This window comes from Neovison vison, chromosome X, assembly GCF_020171115.1.
Source record: "Neovison vison isolate M4711 chromosome X, ASM_NN_V1, whole genome shotgun sequence".
NCBI classification, from domain to species: domain Eukaryota; kingdom Metazoa; phylum Chordata; class Mammalia; order Carnivora; family Mustelidae; genus Neogale; species Neogale vison.
In genome coordinates this window covers 108944760-108959456 of record NC_058105.1, presented here as the reverse complement: position 1 = coordinate 108959456, position 14697 = coordinate 108944760, and the positions used below count along the sequence as shown (strand labels likewise).

The window sequence follows — 14697 nt, the reverse complement described above, 5'->3', positions numbered from 1 at the left end:
GGCCCTTGGGTGGCTCAATGGGTTAAGGCCTCTGCCTTCGGCTCAGGTCATGATTCCAGGCTCCAGGGATTAAGCCCCACATTGGGCTCTCTGCTCAGCAGGGAGCCTGCTTCCTTCCTCTCTCTCTGCCTACTTGTGATCTCTGCCTGTCAAATAAATAAATAAAATATTTTAAGAAAAAGATTTTCTTTATTTATAAGAGACAGAGAGAGGAAGTGAGAGCAGGAGTAGGAGGCAAAGGGAGAGGGAGAAGCAGACCCCCGGGCTGAGCAGAAAGCCAACTGACCAACTAGCGCTCCTGCTTGATCCCAAAACCCTGAGGTCATGACCTGAACCAAAGGCAGATGCTTAACCAACTGAGCCACGTAAGTGTCCCAAATGAGATTATTTTCTTAATTTCCTTTTTGAATAGTTAATTGTTAGTTACCCTGATAGCAAATCCAGACAAATACACTAGAAAAAAACAAGGCCAATATCCCTATTCTTAATGAAGATATATGCAAATATCTTCTACAGAAAACTAGCAAACAAAATTTTATAGCATGTTAAAATGATCATACACCATGATCATCTGGGATTTATCTCCAGAATGCAAGAATGGTTCAACATAAACAAATCAATATGATATACCATATTAACTGAATGAAGGATGAAAACCACATGATTATCACAATAGATGCAAAAAACCATTTGATAAAATTTAATACCTTTTCACAATAAAAACTCTTAACAAACTAGGTATAGAAGAAATCGGCTTCAACACAATAAAGGCCATATATGAAAGGCTCACAGCTAACATCACACTCAATGGTGAAAAATTAAAAGATTTTCCTCTAAGATCAGGAAAAAGACAAGGATGCACACATTAGACAGCTCTATTCAGCATAGGACTGGAACTATTAGAGAAATTGGGCAGAAAAAAAAAAGAAATGAAAGGCATCCAAATTGGATAGGAAGTAAAATTGTCTGTTTGTAAATGACATGATCTAATAATTGGAAAATTCCAAAGACTCCACACAAACACTGTCTCTTTCTGTCTCTGTCTCTGTCTCTCTCACACACATGTACACACACATACGTGCACACACACACACATCGTTAAAACAAATACATTCAATGAAGTTACAGAATCCTACCTTCTCCACATGATTTGGTGGGAAGTACCAGCCGGTGAGCAGAAGGAGAAGAATAAATTTGGAGAATTTGGTTCCCTGGCTCCCTCCTTATGGGGCACTGAAGATGGCTAATGATAGCTCCTGTCAGGTCCCACTCTGCACACCACTCTCTCTGTTTTAGGTTAACTGCTATCTCCCTTCCCCACCTTTAGGCCTAGGGCTATAATATCCTGTTCACAACAGCCCTGAGGTCCTGATCTTTTCCTTGTGATTTCCCTACAGGCTTCTCTCACCTTTGTAAATAACAAGCCCACTTACTGAACTTCTTCAGATTGTCCAAATGATATGTTTTTTTGCCAGTAGCCTGACTATTCTACCTCATACTCAGATTTGACTCATCAGTAAATGCTGTAATTTCCACTTCCAAAGTATATTCCAAAGCTAACCAATTTTCACCACCCGCACTATCCTTAGTTTAAGCCACCTTAATTTCTTACCTACATTACAGCAACAGTTGAATTCTTCTGCTCTCTTTCCACTCCATCCTATTCTCACAGCAGCCAGTGCCACCTTTTTAAAAAGGAAGATAATGCCATTATGCTGCTCACAAACTTCTAAAGGCTTTCCAGTCCACAGAGAATGAAATAAACATTAAAAATCCTATGATGTTCAACAAGGCTCTTCATTTGGCCTTTGATTCTTGCAGTCCCATTGCTTACACTCTCCCTAATGCTTACTTATATTGCTTCAGTCACAGTGGCCTCCTCAAAGTTCCATAAACATTCCTATTGTAATATTAATTAATGAATTTTTTATGCTACTATTTTAAGGCATTTGCACTTGAACGTGATTCTATAGAGAATGTTCTTTTCTTAAACATTTGCAAGACTCCATTTCTCTTTTTCTTCAGCCCTCTACTTAAATGTCATCCCATAAAAAAAGAGACTTTCCCTAAACGCATTATCTAAAATAAAAGCATGCAATCTGTATCTACTTACGTACATTTATTTCTCTCCATAATATTCATCACTGCCTCATATGATGTATCTATGTATTGACTTGTCAACTGTCACTTTTTTCTGCTATATTATTACTCCACGAGTGAAGAAACTACCATTTTTATTCACCACTTGTAATATTACGCCCTAGAATATTACATTGTGTGTTGAAGCTGTAATAAATTTTTAGTGAATGAATGGGAATGTAAATAAACCAAATGGATCAATTAAATTAAATTAAATTAAAAGCAAACTTAGGGATACCTGGGTGGTTGAGCGGGTTAAAGCCTCTGCCTTCTGCTCAGGTCGTGATCCTAGGGTCCTGGGATCGAGCCCCACATCGGGCTCTCTGCTCAGCGGTGAACCTGCTTCCTCCTCTCTCTCTCTGTCCGCCTCTCTGCCTGTTTGTGATCTCTGTCTGTCAAATACATAAATAAAATCTTTTTAAAAATTTTTTTAAAAGTTGGGACGCCTGGGTGGCGCAGTTGGTTGGACGACTGCCTTCGGCTCAGGGCGTGATCCTGGAGTCCCGGGATCGAGTCCCACATCAGGCTCCCAGCTCCATGGGGAGTCTGCTTCGCTCTCTGACCTTCTCCTCGCTCATGCTCTCTCTCACACTCTCTCTCTCAAATAAATAAATAAAATCTTAAAAAAAAAATTTGTTTTAAAAGCAAACTTAAATGAAAAGCCAATTCACAGGCAAAGTTTGCTTAATGAGCATGTAGGGAAAAAAAAGTCAGATTAATACAATACCATCAGGTTACAATGACCTGATTCAACTTCTAACAGTGGAACTGTTCCTGGCAATGGAACAAGATATTTCTGAAGCAAATTAATAAGGCTTCCTTCCCCGGACATTGCCAGGATGGGGATACTAAGATTTGATGCTCTAGTTTTCCTGTTTTTGTGCTCTATGGCCAAGCAAGACCCCGTGTTAATGAATATTATCTCTTTAAAAAACTACTATGCAATACATCATACTTAGAAAGGGGTATATAAATGTATATGCCAGGCAATAAATAATAAAAAGACTAATAAAATACCTATATTCGGGGCAAGCCATAAATATTACCAAGAATTTTTGAAGCTCCCTCTCCACTAGATTTTAACTTCCTGCCCCCATGTAAAGGTAATAATTACCCTGAAACTAAAGTCAATTATTTCCTTGCCTTTTAAAATAGTTTTATTAATGTGAAAACTGTAAAGATCTGCACAAAAATGAAATTACTAACTATTCTTTCACTTGTATTTCCACTGATCATTTTTTAAGATTCATCCATGTTGATGTATTTAATTCATTAATCCTCACTTTTGTACATTATTCCATTATAGGAATATACACTGAATTATTTATGCATGTTACTCTCGATGGGCTTTCAGGTGGCTTTAAAGTTGTTGTGTTACTCTTTACAAATTGCTGTGAATATTCTTTTATGTGTCTTTCCCATTACTACCTCCTTGGAAACATTCTCTTTCTTTAGAAGACTTTATACTTCTATGTTTAATCAATTTTGTATTGATCTTGCAATTGCTCTGAGGGAAATCTTGTTTTCCTCATTCTGGCCTTCTTCGTCAGTCGTTTACTGTAGCCCTTCGAAAATTTACTGACATTACCTTAGATAATTCACTTGGAGAAGCTCTGAGCTTAACACAGCAGTGCCAATTAACTGTCTCCAAAGAGCTGTATTCTTTTCCTAAAAGGCCCCTAAGAAGCCTCTGAAATATTCTGGGGTATATTTAAAATATTTTGGTAGTTCTATGACATCACAAAAGAAACTTTTCTTTCATTGAATTGCATTGATGTCCCCTAAGTATCCTAAATTGAATTAACTCCAAATATACAGAATCTCTGGTGGAAAAAGAAGAAGGCTGTGCCTCTATCTCAAATTGATGAAACAGTTACTAATTTCAATGTCCACTTTAAATTGACCAGTTGATTTCAGCCTTGATTACATTGAGGACTAAATTACTCTTCTCCCTAAGAAAGTCTGCCAGATGTAACAAATAAAAATACAGGACACACAGTTAAATTTGCATTTCAGATTTTAAAAATGAGTAGTTTTTGGTAGATGTATGTCCAATGCAATATTTGGGATCGACTCATACTAAATAAAAAATGCAATTAAGGGCGCCTGGGTGGCTCAGTGGGTTAAGCCACTGCCTTCGGCTCAGGTCATGATCTCAGGGTCCTGGGATCGAACCCCGCATCGGGCTCTCTGCTCAGCAGAGAGCCTGCTTCCTCCTCTCTCTCTCTCTCTCTCTCTCTCTCTCTCTGCCTGCCTCTCTGCCTGCTTGTGATCTCTGTCTGTCAAATAAATAAATAAAATCTTATAAAAAATGCAATTAACTAGGCAATGTGTATTTTATTTATGACATTTCTACCATTAGAGCCATCAAGTTTTCCCTAAATCTGTTTGATTTGCTCAAGATATTTTCTGTACATCATAAACTCGCCCGCTGTGGGGACCTTAGCAATCTTTCATTGTGTTTGCTTGCTTCTTCCTTTCATACTGTACATCACGTTCAGGCAAAGCACTGAGAGTCTTATGATAACTGTTCTGCCTAAAGAATATCACTTTTGCTGATAAGTCTCTGAGAATAGTTTCCAAAGTGCAACATGTTCCCATCTAGGACAGAACAGGACGTACAGCGGCTGAGAAGTGAGAAACAGTGGCGGGGGTGGGGCTGAGGGCTTGGAAAAGTCTGAGCAGTCCTGAGATACCGCGAGATGCTAGACGGGATAAAGTCTTCTGAACCTCACCAGCTCCCATACTCCAACGGCTATAACCCGCGAAGCGGCGTTCTAACGTTGGCTTTCGGCATCCGTCTTGCCGTTAGGCCTAATCAGTTTTCCTTGGTCTGTCCCCAGCCGGGCCGGGCCTACTCCCTAACTTGGACTTTTGGGCCTTTTTCCCACTCGACACCGGCTAGAGCAAGCATCATCTGAGATGTCTGACAACGGGAGCAGCACCGATGGCCTTCAAGACTCAGAAAAAAGAAGCCTGCTCAATAGCCCGGAGGAGCGCTCTGAAGCGGCTGAGGCGAGAGAGACATCTTCAGACACCGAGCTGAGCTTGAATCTGACCGCGGATGACGGCATCCTCTGCCAGGCCACCCCAGATAGTCAAGGCACAGACGCAGAAAGTTCGGCTGAAAACATCAACTTTGAAAGCACGGAAGACTCGGACCAGTTCTTCATCTGTGAGGAAACCGTGTTCCCTTACGACCCAGAAGAGGAGGAGGAGCAAGGAGCGGAGGAGGAGAGAGGAGCGGCCGGAGGACACCCTCAGGTACAGTGCCCTGAAGCTAACCGTGATCAGTATTTATCAGATGAGGATCGGGCCCTGGAGGAGTGGGTGTCCTCCGAAATATCTGCCCTGCCCCGCCCTCGCTGGCAAGTTGTCTCCGCTCTTCGTGAGCGGCAGCTGGGTTCCAGTGCCCGCTTCGTTTATGAGGCCTGTGGCGCAAGAGTCTTTGTGCAGCGGTTCCACCTGCTCTATGAGCTTGAAGGCCATCATGGCTGTGTCAATACGGTGCACTTCAACCAGCGTGGCACCTGGCTGGCCAGTAGCAGTGATGATCTTAAAGTGATAGTGTGGGACTGGGTGCGTCAGCAGCCAGTACTGGAGTTTGCGAGTGGCCACAAAAATAATGTCTTTCAAGCCAAGTTCCTTCCCAATTGTGGTGATTCCACCTTGGCCATGTGTGCCCGTGACGGGCAGATACGCATAGCAGAGCTCTCTGCTTTACCACACTGCAAGAATACTAAGCGTGTGGCCCAGCACAGGGGAGCCTCCCATAAGTTGGCTCTGGAGCCAGACTCCCCTTTCCAATTCCTAACTTCAGGCGAAGATGCAGTTGTCTTCGCCATTGATCTCAGACAAGGCCGGCCGGCTTCCAGAGTGGTGGTAACCAAAGAGAGGGAGAAGAAGGTGGGGCTGTATGCGATCCATGTGAATCCTGCCAATACTTACCAGTTTGCAGTGGGTGGAAGAGATCAGTTTGTAAGAATTTATGACCAGAGGAAAATTAATGAGAATGAGAATAATGGGGTACTTAAGAAATTCTGTCCCCATCACCTAGTCAACTGTGATTCTAAAGCCAACATCACCTGCCTCGTGTACAGCCACGATGGCACAGAGCTCCTGACCAGTTATAATGATGAAGATATTTATCTCTTCAACTCCTCTGATGGAGATGGAGCCCAGTATGTTAAGAGATACAAGGGTCACAGAAATAATGCCACAATCAAAGGTGTCAATTTCTATGGCCCCAGAAGTGAGTTCATTATGAGCGGCAGTGATTGTGGGCACATCTTCTTCTGGGAAAAATCATCTCGCCAGATCGTTCAGTTCATGGAGGGGGACAAGGGAGGCACCATAAACTGCCTTGAGCCCCATCCTTACCTACCTGTGCTGGCGACCAGTGGCCTAGATCATGATGCCAAGATCTGGGCACCCACAGCTAAAGCTACCACTGAGCTGATTGGGTTAAAGAATATGATCAAGAGAAACAAGCGAGAACGAGATGAAGATCGCATACACCACACTGACCTGTTCGACAGCCACATGCTTTGGTTCCTCATGCGTCACCTGACACAGAGAGGTCATCGCCAGCACTGGGGAGCTCCTGAAGCTGGAGCCATGGATGCAGAATCAGATGCGTCTTCCAGTACCTCCAATTCATCTGAGGAAGAAGAGAACCAAGACCGTGTGCAGTGCCTGCCGTCCTGAAGCCTCGTCCTCAAGCCTGGTCCAGCTAGATGTCACTTAAGTAGGCTGGACTTTAAAATTTAAAGTTTAAAGTTTAAAATTCAGTTTAACTAATAAATGTTTTTGTTTTCTGTTCTCTACCATAAAAACCATCTTTTCTATCTCTTTACTCTCCCTTTCTTCACATTCTTCCTCTCCCATTCCTTTTCTCTCACTTGATTTCTTTCTTCCTCTCTTTACCCATTATATCTCTATGTAGAAAATATGTAAGGTTTTTTGTTTTTTATTTTTGCCTCTTTTCATTTGTTTTCTTATGACTTAGCTCTTACAGCTAACTTCTAAAGGTTCTGGTGAAAAAATTAATAGTCTTACTAGGTCTATCTTCTCATTTCTGATACCCTGAAATCTATCACCTTTTTTTTCCATCTTCAGTAGTTTAAGGTTAATTTCTTCAGTTGACTTGAAAATTTCAGAAATGTGTTTATTCTTTGAAAGTAAAGTGAAATAAAGCAAACCATGGTCTTGTTCCTTTAATGCGGTCACTTGGCCATCCACACACACCCATGTACACACACACAGACTCTCTTTCACTCTCTCACAGAAAAGGAAAAGGGGAGAGAGGGTGCATCAATTCCTAACAAATAATTGATGCTTCTGGAATAAATAATTAGGGATTGTTGACACTTTCTGAATTCCTGTGTTAATATTATTTTGAGCAGAGACTGGTAAAACTTAAACTTAATCATATGACATTGTTTATTTTGCACTCTAAATTCTCTTGAACTTTCATGGCGAGAATTCCCACAGGATTTCCTTCCAGGAAGTCCTCTTGGGGCAACCATTTCCTGTAAGATACTAGCCAGGAATATAAGAATTCCTAATATTTGAGAACATATATTTGAACTGAATTTAACAATAACTTATTGTTGCAATAAAGAGTTGTTTATCCTTACAGATAATTGATACCACTGGAAGAAAATTCCCATTAGACATCCATGCACTGCTTAAAATTCTTTTCACTTGCTTATAAGAGGTTAAATTGCTTTTAAAAATATTTTGTTTTAAGCCTTTTTAGTGTAAATTTTGCATGCTGGATGTTCAGTTTGTGTTCAGTAATAATATTCATTTTTATTTTACACCTGTTACTTGTGTAGGTGAATGCAGAGGCTTTGCCTTACCCCCAAAACCCCTGTTTTCCTTTGGTAATACTCCTTAAAATGGATATTATCTCTGGCCCCTTAAGCAAGTTGAGACATTTACATACTGAAATTAGACTTTGGAATGGAAAATAACATTCAAATTTCCTGTTCACTGGTATTCAAAGTCAGAACGACTGCCTGGGGATCTGGGAGATTGGGGAAGCCCCTACCAAGGTTTGCTGTTAGGAAAGAACCTAAAGCCCCCAAAGAACCCAGTGAGTCTGAACTAAGCACTGCGGTATAAAAGAGGACTTAAAGAAAATGAAATTATAAACTAGCAGTCCAAGTTTGGGGCAACCCTGCACGACTGGGTGAGATGTATACTAGCAACATCAACAAAACATTCAAAAACACTTTGGGAATTTCTAGTGACACCGGGTGACAGAACAATGACAAGAGCATATTAATTATTCAGGTTTTTTTTTTTTTCACCTGCTGTTTGGAAGCAGTTCTGAATGTATGGGTGGGGGAATGATACTGTGAAATGAAACTTTCTTCAGAGTTTCCTGCATGGTTCTGAGATTTTTTTTTTAGATTTATTTTATTTTGGAGAGGGAGGAAGCAGGTGCATGAGGACATGAACACATGAGGAGGGGGTGGGGGGCAAGGGGCAAAGAAAGAGGGAGAGAGAATCTCAAGTAGATTCCCCACTAAGCACGGAGCCAGCCTCGGGTTTCAATCCTAGGACCCTTGAGATTATGACCTGAGAACCAAGAATCTGATGTTCAATCAACCGAGCCATCCAGGTGACCCTGAGATGAGATTTCTTGTGCTACACGAGATACTTGAGAGATTTGGAAGGCAAAGGTAAAGTAGTAGCTATATATATTTTTTTTAAAAATTAAATTTATTTATTTTCAGCATAACAGTATTCATTATTTTTGCACCACACCCAGTGCTCCATGCAATCCGTGCCCTCTCCAATACCCACCATCTGGTACCCCAACCTCCCACCCCCCGCCACTTCAAACCCCTCAGATTGTTTTTCAGAGTCCATAGTCTCTCATGGTTCACCTCCCCTCCCCATTTCCCCCAACCCCCTTCTCCTCTCTAACTCCCCATGTCCTCCATGCTATTTGTTATGCTCCACAAATAAGTGAAACCATATGATAATTGAGTCTCTCTGCTTGACTTATTGCACTCAGCATAATCTCTTCCAGTCCCGACCATGTTGCCACAAAAGTTGCGTATTTTTTAAAGATTTTATTTATTTGTCCGAGAGAGAGATTGGGAGAGCACAAGCCAGGGGTGGCAGACAGAGGGAGAAGCAGGCTCTCCGCTGAGCAAGGAAACTGATGTGGGACTCAATCCCAGGATCCTGGGATCATGACCTGAGCCAAAGGCAGACACATAACTGACTGAGCCACCCAGGTGTCCCAGTAGTTAGATATTTTTTTAATGCTCAGAAAGTAGAGGTGGGGGCACTTGGTCACTGATCTGCTGGCTTACTTTACTGTGAGGCAGCTGGGTCTACAGCTATACCAGCTCCCCTCATATCTCCCATATCTTAGCTTCACCAGTTCCACAAAAGAGTGATTACCTCTACAGGGCACGTACTCATCCAAGTTGGAGGTTTGGAGACAGTGAAAGATCAACATGGGTTCCAGTCTGTCCTTGTAAGTTCCAGCTACTCCTCATGGATTTAAACCTATCCGTGTTTCCCCCTATTTCACACCCATCTCTTCTTCTTGAATGCTGAACTGACTTAAGGCTCCAGCACCTGAAGCAGACAAAAACCTTATGAGGACTGCTTAAGCACAATTACATAATAGGACGTCTCTATTATGTAAGTCACTTGCTACCTGTGTATCACCCTCCCCTCAGTGTTTCTGCTTCTTTGTGTGAACTGTGTTGGGTGCAATCCCCTCCACCTGCTTTGGACTGACTTAAGTCTCTAGATTACTTAAACAATTTGCCATTTGGAGGAGTAAAAGTCCTCTAAAAACAGAGGTTGGATTTGAATAAAATAGTTGTTAGGTAGATAGATAAATACAAGGGACTCCGATAATTAATTTGAAAAATAAAGTTATGATTATAGGTGAAAGTCAAGCAGATAAAGTAAGTCCCAGAAAATGGAAGTAATTTTTAAAATTTTAATTTATGCAAACATTGGTCCTATTGATGTATAGAAGGGAGCAACACAATATCACCACCAGCCTTCCATGAGATGGCAGGCAAAGCTAAGAATTCTATCAAATAAGCAGGCAAAACTGCACCTTTAAATTTAAATTTTCAACACCAAATATTTTCATTCCAATATGGAATTTCTACAGGACAGTTCTGTGTAAGTCCTCATGGCCTTTATGCAGTATTATAATTGTCTCCTAATTATGCACAAAACCTAACTGCATAAAATTGTGACAGATGCCAAACTATACTTTTAAAAAGACATCTTCTGGCAGCCATTCCTTAAAAAGACAGGTGTGGAAAAGAATAGACATAAAAAAAATGTAATGGAGCCTAATTGCTAAATGGCAGGCCAAAAAATTTGGGTGAATTTTGTTAGCTCGATAGCAACCTTCAGCAGTGCTCATTCTACCATGTTGTGAGCCAAAAACATAATGCAATAAAATTACAATAGACTGGATCTTAGCCACCCTGTGATCAACTTCTATGGACTTCACTATCTTAATTTATTTCAACTTCAGTCTCTTCAACAGTGAAATGAGAGGTTTAGATTTCTATATTTAATTTTCAGAGTCTTAAGGAGCACTTAATATATATTCCTTTACTGGATAGTGCAAGTTCAGATATGGATGTATGACAGTTCAGGTTCACGAGGAGCTTAGTACACTAATGCTGTGTTCTAGGGAGAACTAGAGGTTTTTGCGTGTTTTCATTGAGGGGGTTAGGTATTTTCCTATCCCGCTGCTTTATTCAAAGTATAATGTTATTTTTCCTTCCTAGCTTTGCAGCTTCTTTATCTCTAACTCCATTATATAAGCAACCACCTATGGAAATTAGATACACATATGCTCTCAAGTATATTCAAGTATAATTTCTCAATTTTTCTTTGGGAAAAAAAAAAGCGTACTAAAATGAAGGACAGGAAACAAGTTCAGAGAAGTTAACCTTCCAAAGTCATTGAGCTAAGAAGATACAGAGTAGGGACTCAAATAGAATTTACAACTAAATTAATCCAACTTAATAATGGTGCATAGTGTCATTGTTTTGGTGCATGGTGATTCGGTTTGGTTGGCAGCAGAAATTGAGAACCCATATCTCAAGATTCTTTCATGACATTTAAAAGACTTCTTTCATCTGTTAAGGTGGCCATGGTCTCACTTTGGACTTCTGCCAGCTAGCTATACGATACATGTATTAGCAACTCAAACCCCTGAAATTAAATTGTAGGCTGCTGAGGAAAACAAACAAAACAACAACAATGATGTACCAAAGAAAAACAAAAACTGAAATACAAAATAGAAAAACAGTACATGCTGGAGTAAGGACAGTATTTCTAGCCTGTGTTACACACTGATCATTACTAAAAATGTTATTGCTCATGAATCTCTGTCTAGAGTCAAATTCAAATTACAGCCAAGTCTGCTGATTGATTCTTTTGATTATTCTGCTAAACAGCTGTTTACAACCCAGACATTCTAGAAATTCTCTTTCTCAACTGACAGGTATGACCAACACTGTGAAGGACTGAGACCCATGATAGGTAACCATAAGATCTTCAATCAAATAAAAAAGCCTCTCTTTTCTACAGTGAGTTCCTCTCTCAGTAAGAGACAGGATTTGGGCCTTAGGTATTAACCCTCTTAAGACTAATAAATGATAACTGATCATCACTCCCATAAATATATTTTTTTAAAGATTATTTATTTATTTATTTGTCAGAGAGAGAGGGAGAGAGAGGGAGAGAGAGCGAGCACAGGCAGACAGAGAGGCAGGCAGAGGCAGAGGGAGAAGCAGGCTCCCTGCCGAGCAAGGAGCCCGATGTGGGACTCGATCCCAGGACGCTGGGATCATGACCTGAGCCGAAGGCAGCTGCTTAACCAACTGAGCCACCCAGGCGTCCCCATAAATATTTTTTAAAAAGCCTGCATGTATGAATTATTGGTGAGTAAAGATACCTGTTATTTTTTTCAATATCTTTAAAAATATGGAAATACATTTATTTTAACATAATCAGATAGAACCAAATATTTTGGGGGAAGGATTTTTTTTGCACATGCTTTCTCATAGTAGTTTCCTCTCCAAAAACATCTTTAGAATTTTAGGGTGATGGAACAACTCTGTATGGTACTGGAGTGGTGGATATATGATTCAATGCATTTGTCAAAATTCATAGAACTTTACACCACAAGGAGAAAACTTTAACATATACACACTAAAAGAATTTCAACCAGGATGTCAGGAAATCTCGGAATGTAATGCACCCTACGACAAATGAGTCTAACACTATTACAAATTTATGACATAACCTCACTGAAGCAGGTGGGAGAAAAGAAGCTGGCTAAATTACTTTGTCAAAAATAAAGACAAAAAGAACTGTACCTAAAAACTGTACTCCAGCTGGCAAATTTGTTTCTCATGATGATTCAGGTTAAGCAATAATTCTCAACCTATTTTACAGATGTAGCTCATGTTTAATAAGCAAGTAAATAGATGGTGAGAACTAGGTTTCTTACTCTAAGAGAGGGCAATTATAGATAAAGCAAGGAGGAAAGGCTAAGTATACTCTGTGGTAACTGAATTCAAATTGGGAGATACCAGTATGAATTCACATTTAGGTTAGCATAATATATATGCAGATGGATAAATGCTGAAATAATTATAGAAATGTGTGTATACGTGGGTTACTATACCGATACATATTTCATAGATCTCTCTACTGACAGGCCTTGGGACCCCTGACAGCCCTGTAGTAATGAGTACCACCTGCACCTGGATCTTAATTTCTAATACATTGTCCAAAGAAAGGAACCAGAGATCCTTGGAAAAATGTCTTATTCCAAAACTAGGGCAGGGAATATACAAGACAACCCTGGAGCATCCTGTAGCGCTGAACATTTACGGTATGTCAAAGTGGCACATGAAATAATGGCGTTCCCAGTGACCAAAGATAGAAGAGTTTGATTTTAAAAATAGTAATGTGATATTACATTATGACCTAAAGTATAAGACAAATATTCACGAGTCCATCCTGATATAAAAAATTAGTAAATAATTTTGGGATAAGATATAAATCTCCCTATAGAATAATTCCAAATATCATAAAAGAGGTGAAGTTTGATTTCCCTCCTGCTTTTAAGTATCTTGCATCCAAAAGAACAGATTATAAAAAGAGAAAAAAGAGTAACTTTACAGTAAATAAATCCTACAAACATCACTTAAACACATGATGCTGGTTAATATCACCAATAATAAAGTCACATCAATATCATATGCCTATAATATGATACAGGAAGGGCATTCACCTCCATGGCTATTCCTCCTCAGAACCCATAACCTCAGTCTGTACGTGAGGAAAATATCAGACAACCCCCAATTAAGGAACATTCTACAAAACACTTGGCCAGTACTCTTAAAAAATTTCAAGATCACAGGAAACAAGAAAAGGCTGAGAAACCAGAGGAGTCTAAGGAGACTTGGTGACTAAATGCACTGTGGTATCCTAGACAGGATCCTGTAACAGAAAAAGGATATTAACGGACAAAGTTGAGAAAATCTGAATAGAGTCTGCAGTTTACTTAATAGTCACAAACCAATGGTGGTTTCTTAGTTTTAACAAATAGACTAAGGTATTGTAAGATGTTAACATTAAGGGAAACTAAGTGAGGGTTATGTGGGAACTCTCTGTATTAACTTTGGAACTATTTTTTTTTCCCCCACAAATCTAAAATTATTTCAAAATAATAAAAAAAAGTCAAAAAATCCGTGGAAAATCTCTAACTTTAGTCATCATAATTAATTGTGGAAATGTTTATCATATCAGCAGAAATAATTTGGCTTCCTTGATTTTTGAAGTCTCTGCTTATATTGTGATTCATGCTGAGTAACTTCCATTACTTGTGGCCTTTTGAAGATGTTCTTTCTTTCATTATTTCTCTATTTTGTTCGACGATGTACTTCTGGTAAGTTGCTACTAATGAAAGTACAGTAAAAATTGAAATAAAGATGAAATTTTAAAGGACAACATTTTGTAAATTCTTAAAAGATAGAAATGTTCTTAAAGAGACACGTTACAAAACTAACTGTAAAGTACTTAGTATTTAGGAGCTGCGCAAAAATATATGCACAACTTCTTTCTTTAAACCACTGATAATTTAATAAGAAACTTATCTCTGCAGTAAGTAAAATTTTATGGACATCTTTAGAACAGAAGTGGCATGGAAGCCAGATTTGTGTTGGATGAAGGTATGCAGGAGGAAAGCAAGTAAGATAGTGAGTATAGGCAAGTCTTTCAAGAAGTTTTGCTGTGAAGAGGAAAAGAACAATGGAGTGATGGCTGGAATAAGATATATATTTAAGGGATCATCATTACACTTTATTTTTAAGATGAAGGATATAAGAAAAATTTATATTGACCATAAAACATGAGAAATAAATGAATGATGTGGGAAAGTGTGGATTTCAAGTCCTGGAGGAGATGTTACGTAGAAACCTTTGGAGGAAGGCTCTTTCCCAGAATCAGACCATATGGTATGAATTTGGTCAAAAA

The 14697-nt window shown here is 39.5% G+C and overlaps 1 protein-coding gene across 1 annotated transcript; it reads left to right on the top strand.

The window, feature by feature from the left end:
• The first annotated feature begins 5052 nt into the window (after positions 1-5052).
• Positions 5053-6882, top strand: LOC122896832 (DDB1- and CUL4-associated factor 8-like). The gene has a single exon (XM_044234920.1). The coding sequence runs from the start codon at positions 5062-5064 to the stop codon at positions 6844-6846; it is 1785 nt and encodes a 594-aa protein (XP_044090855.1). The 5' UTR covers positions 5053-5061; the 3' UTR covers positions 6847-6882.
• Positions 6883-14697: the final 7815 nt, after the last annotated feature.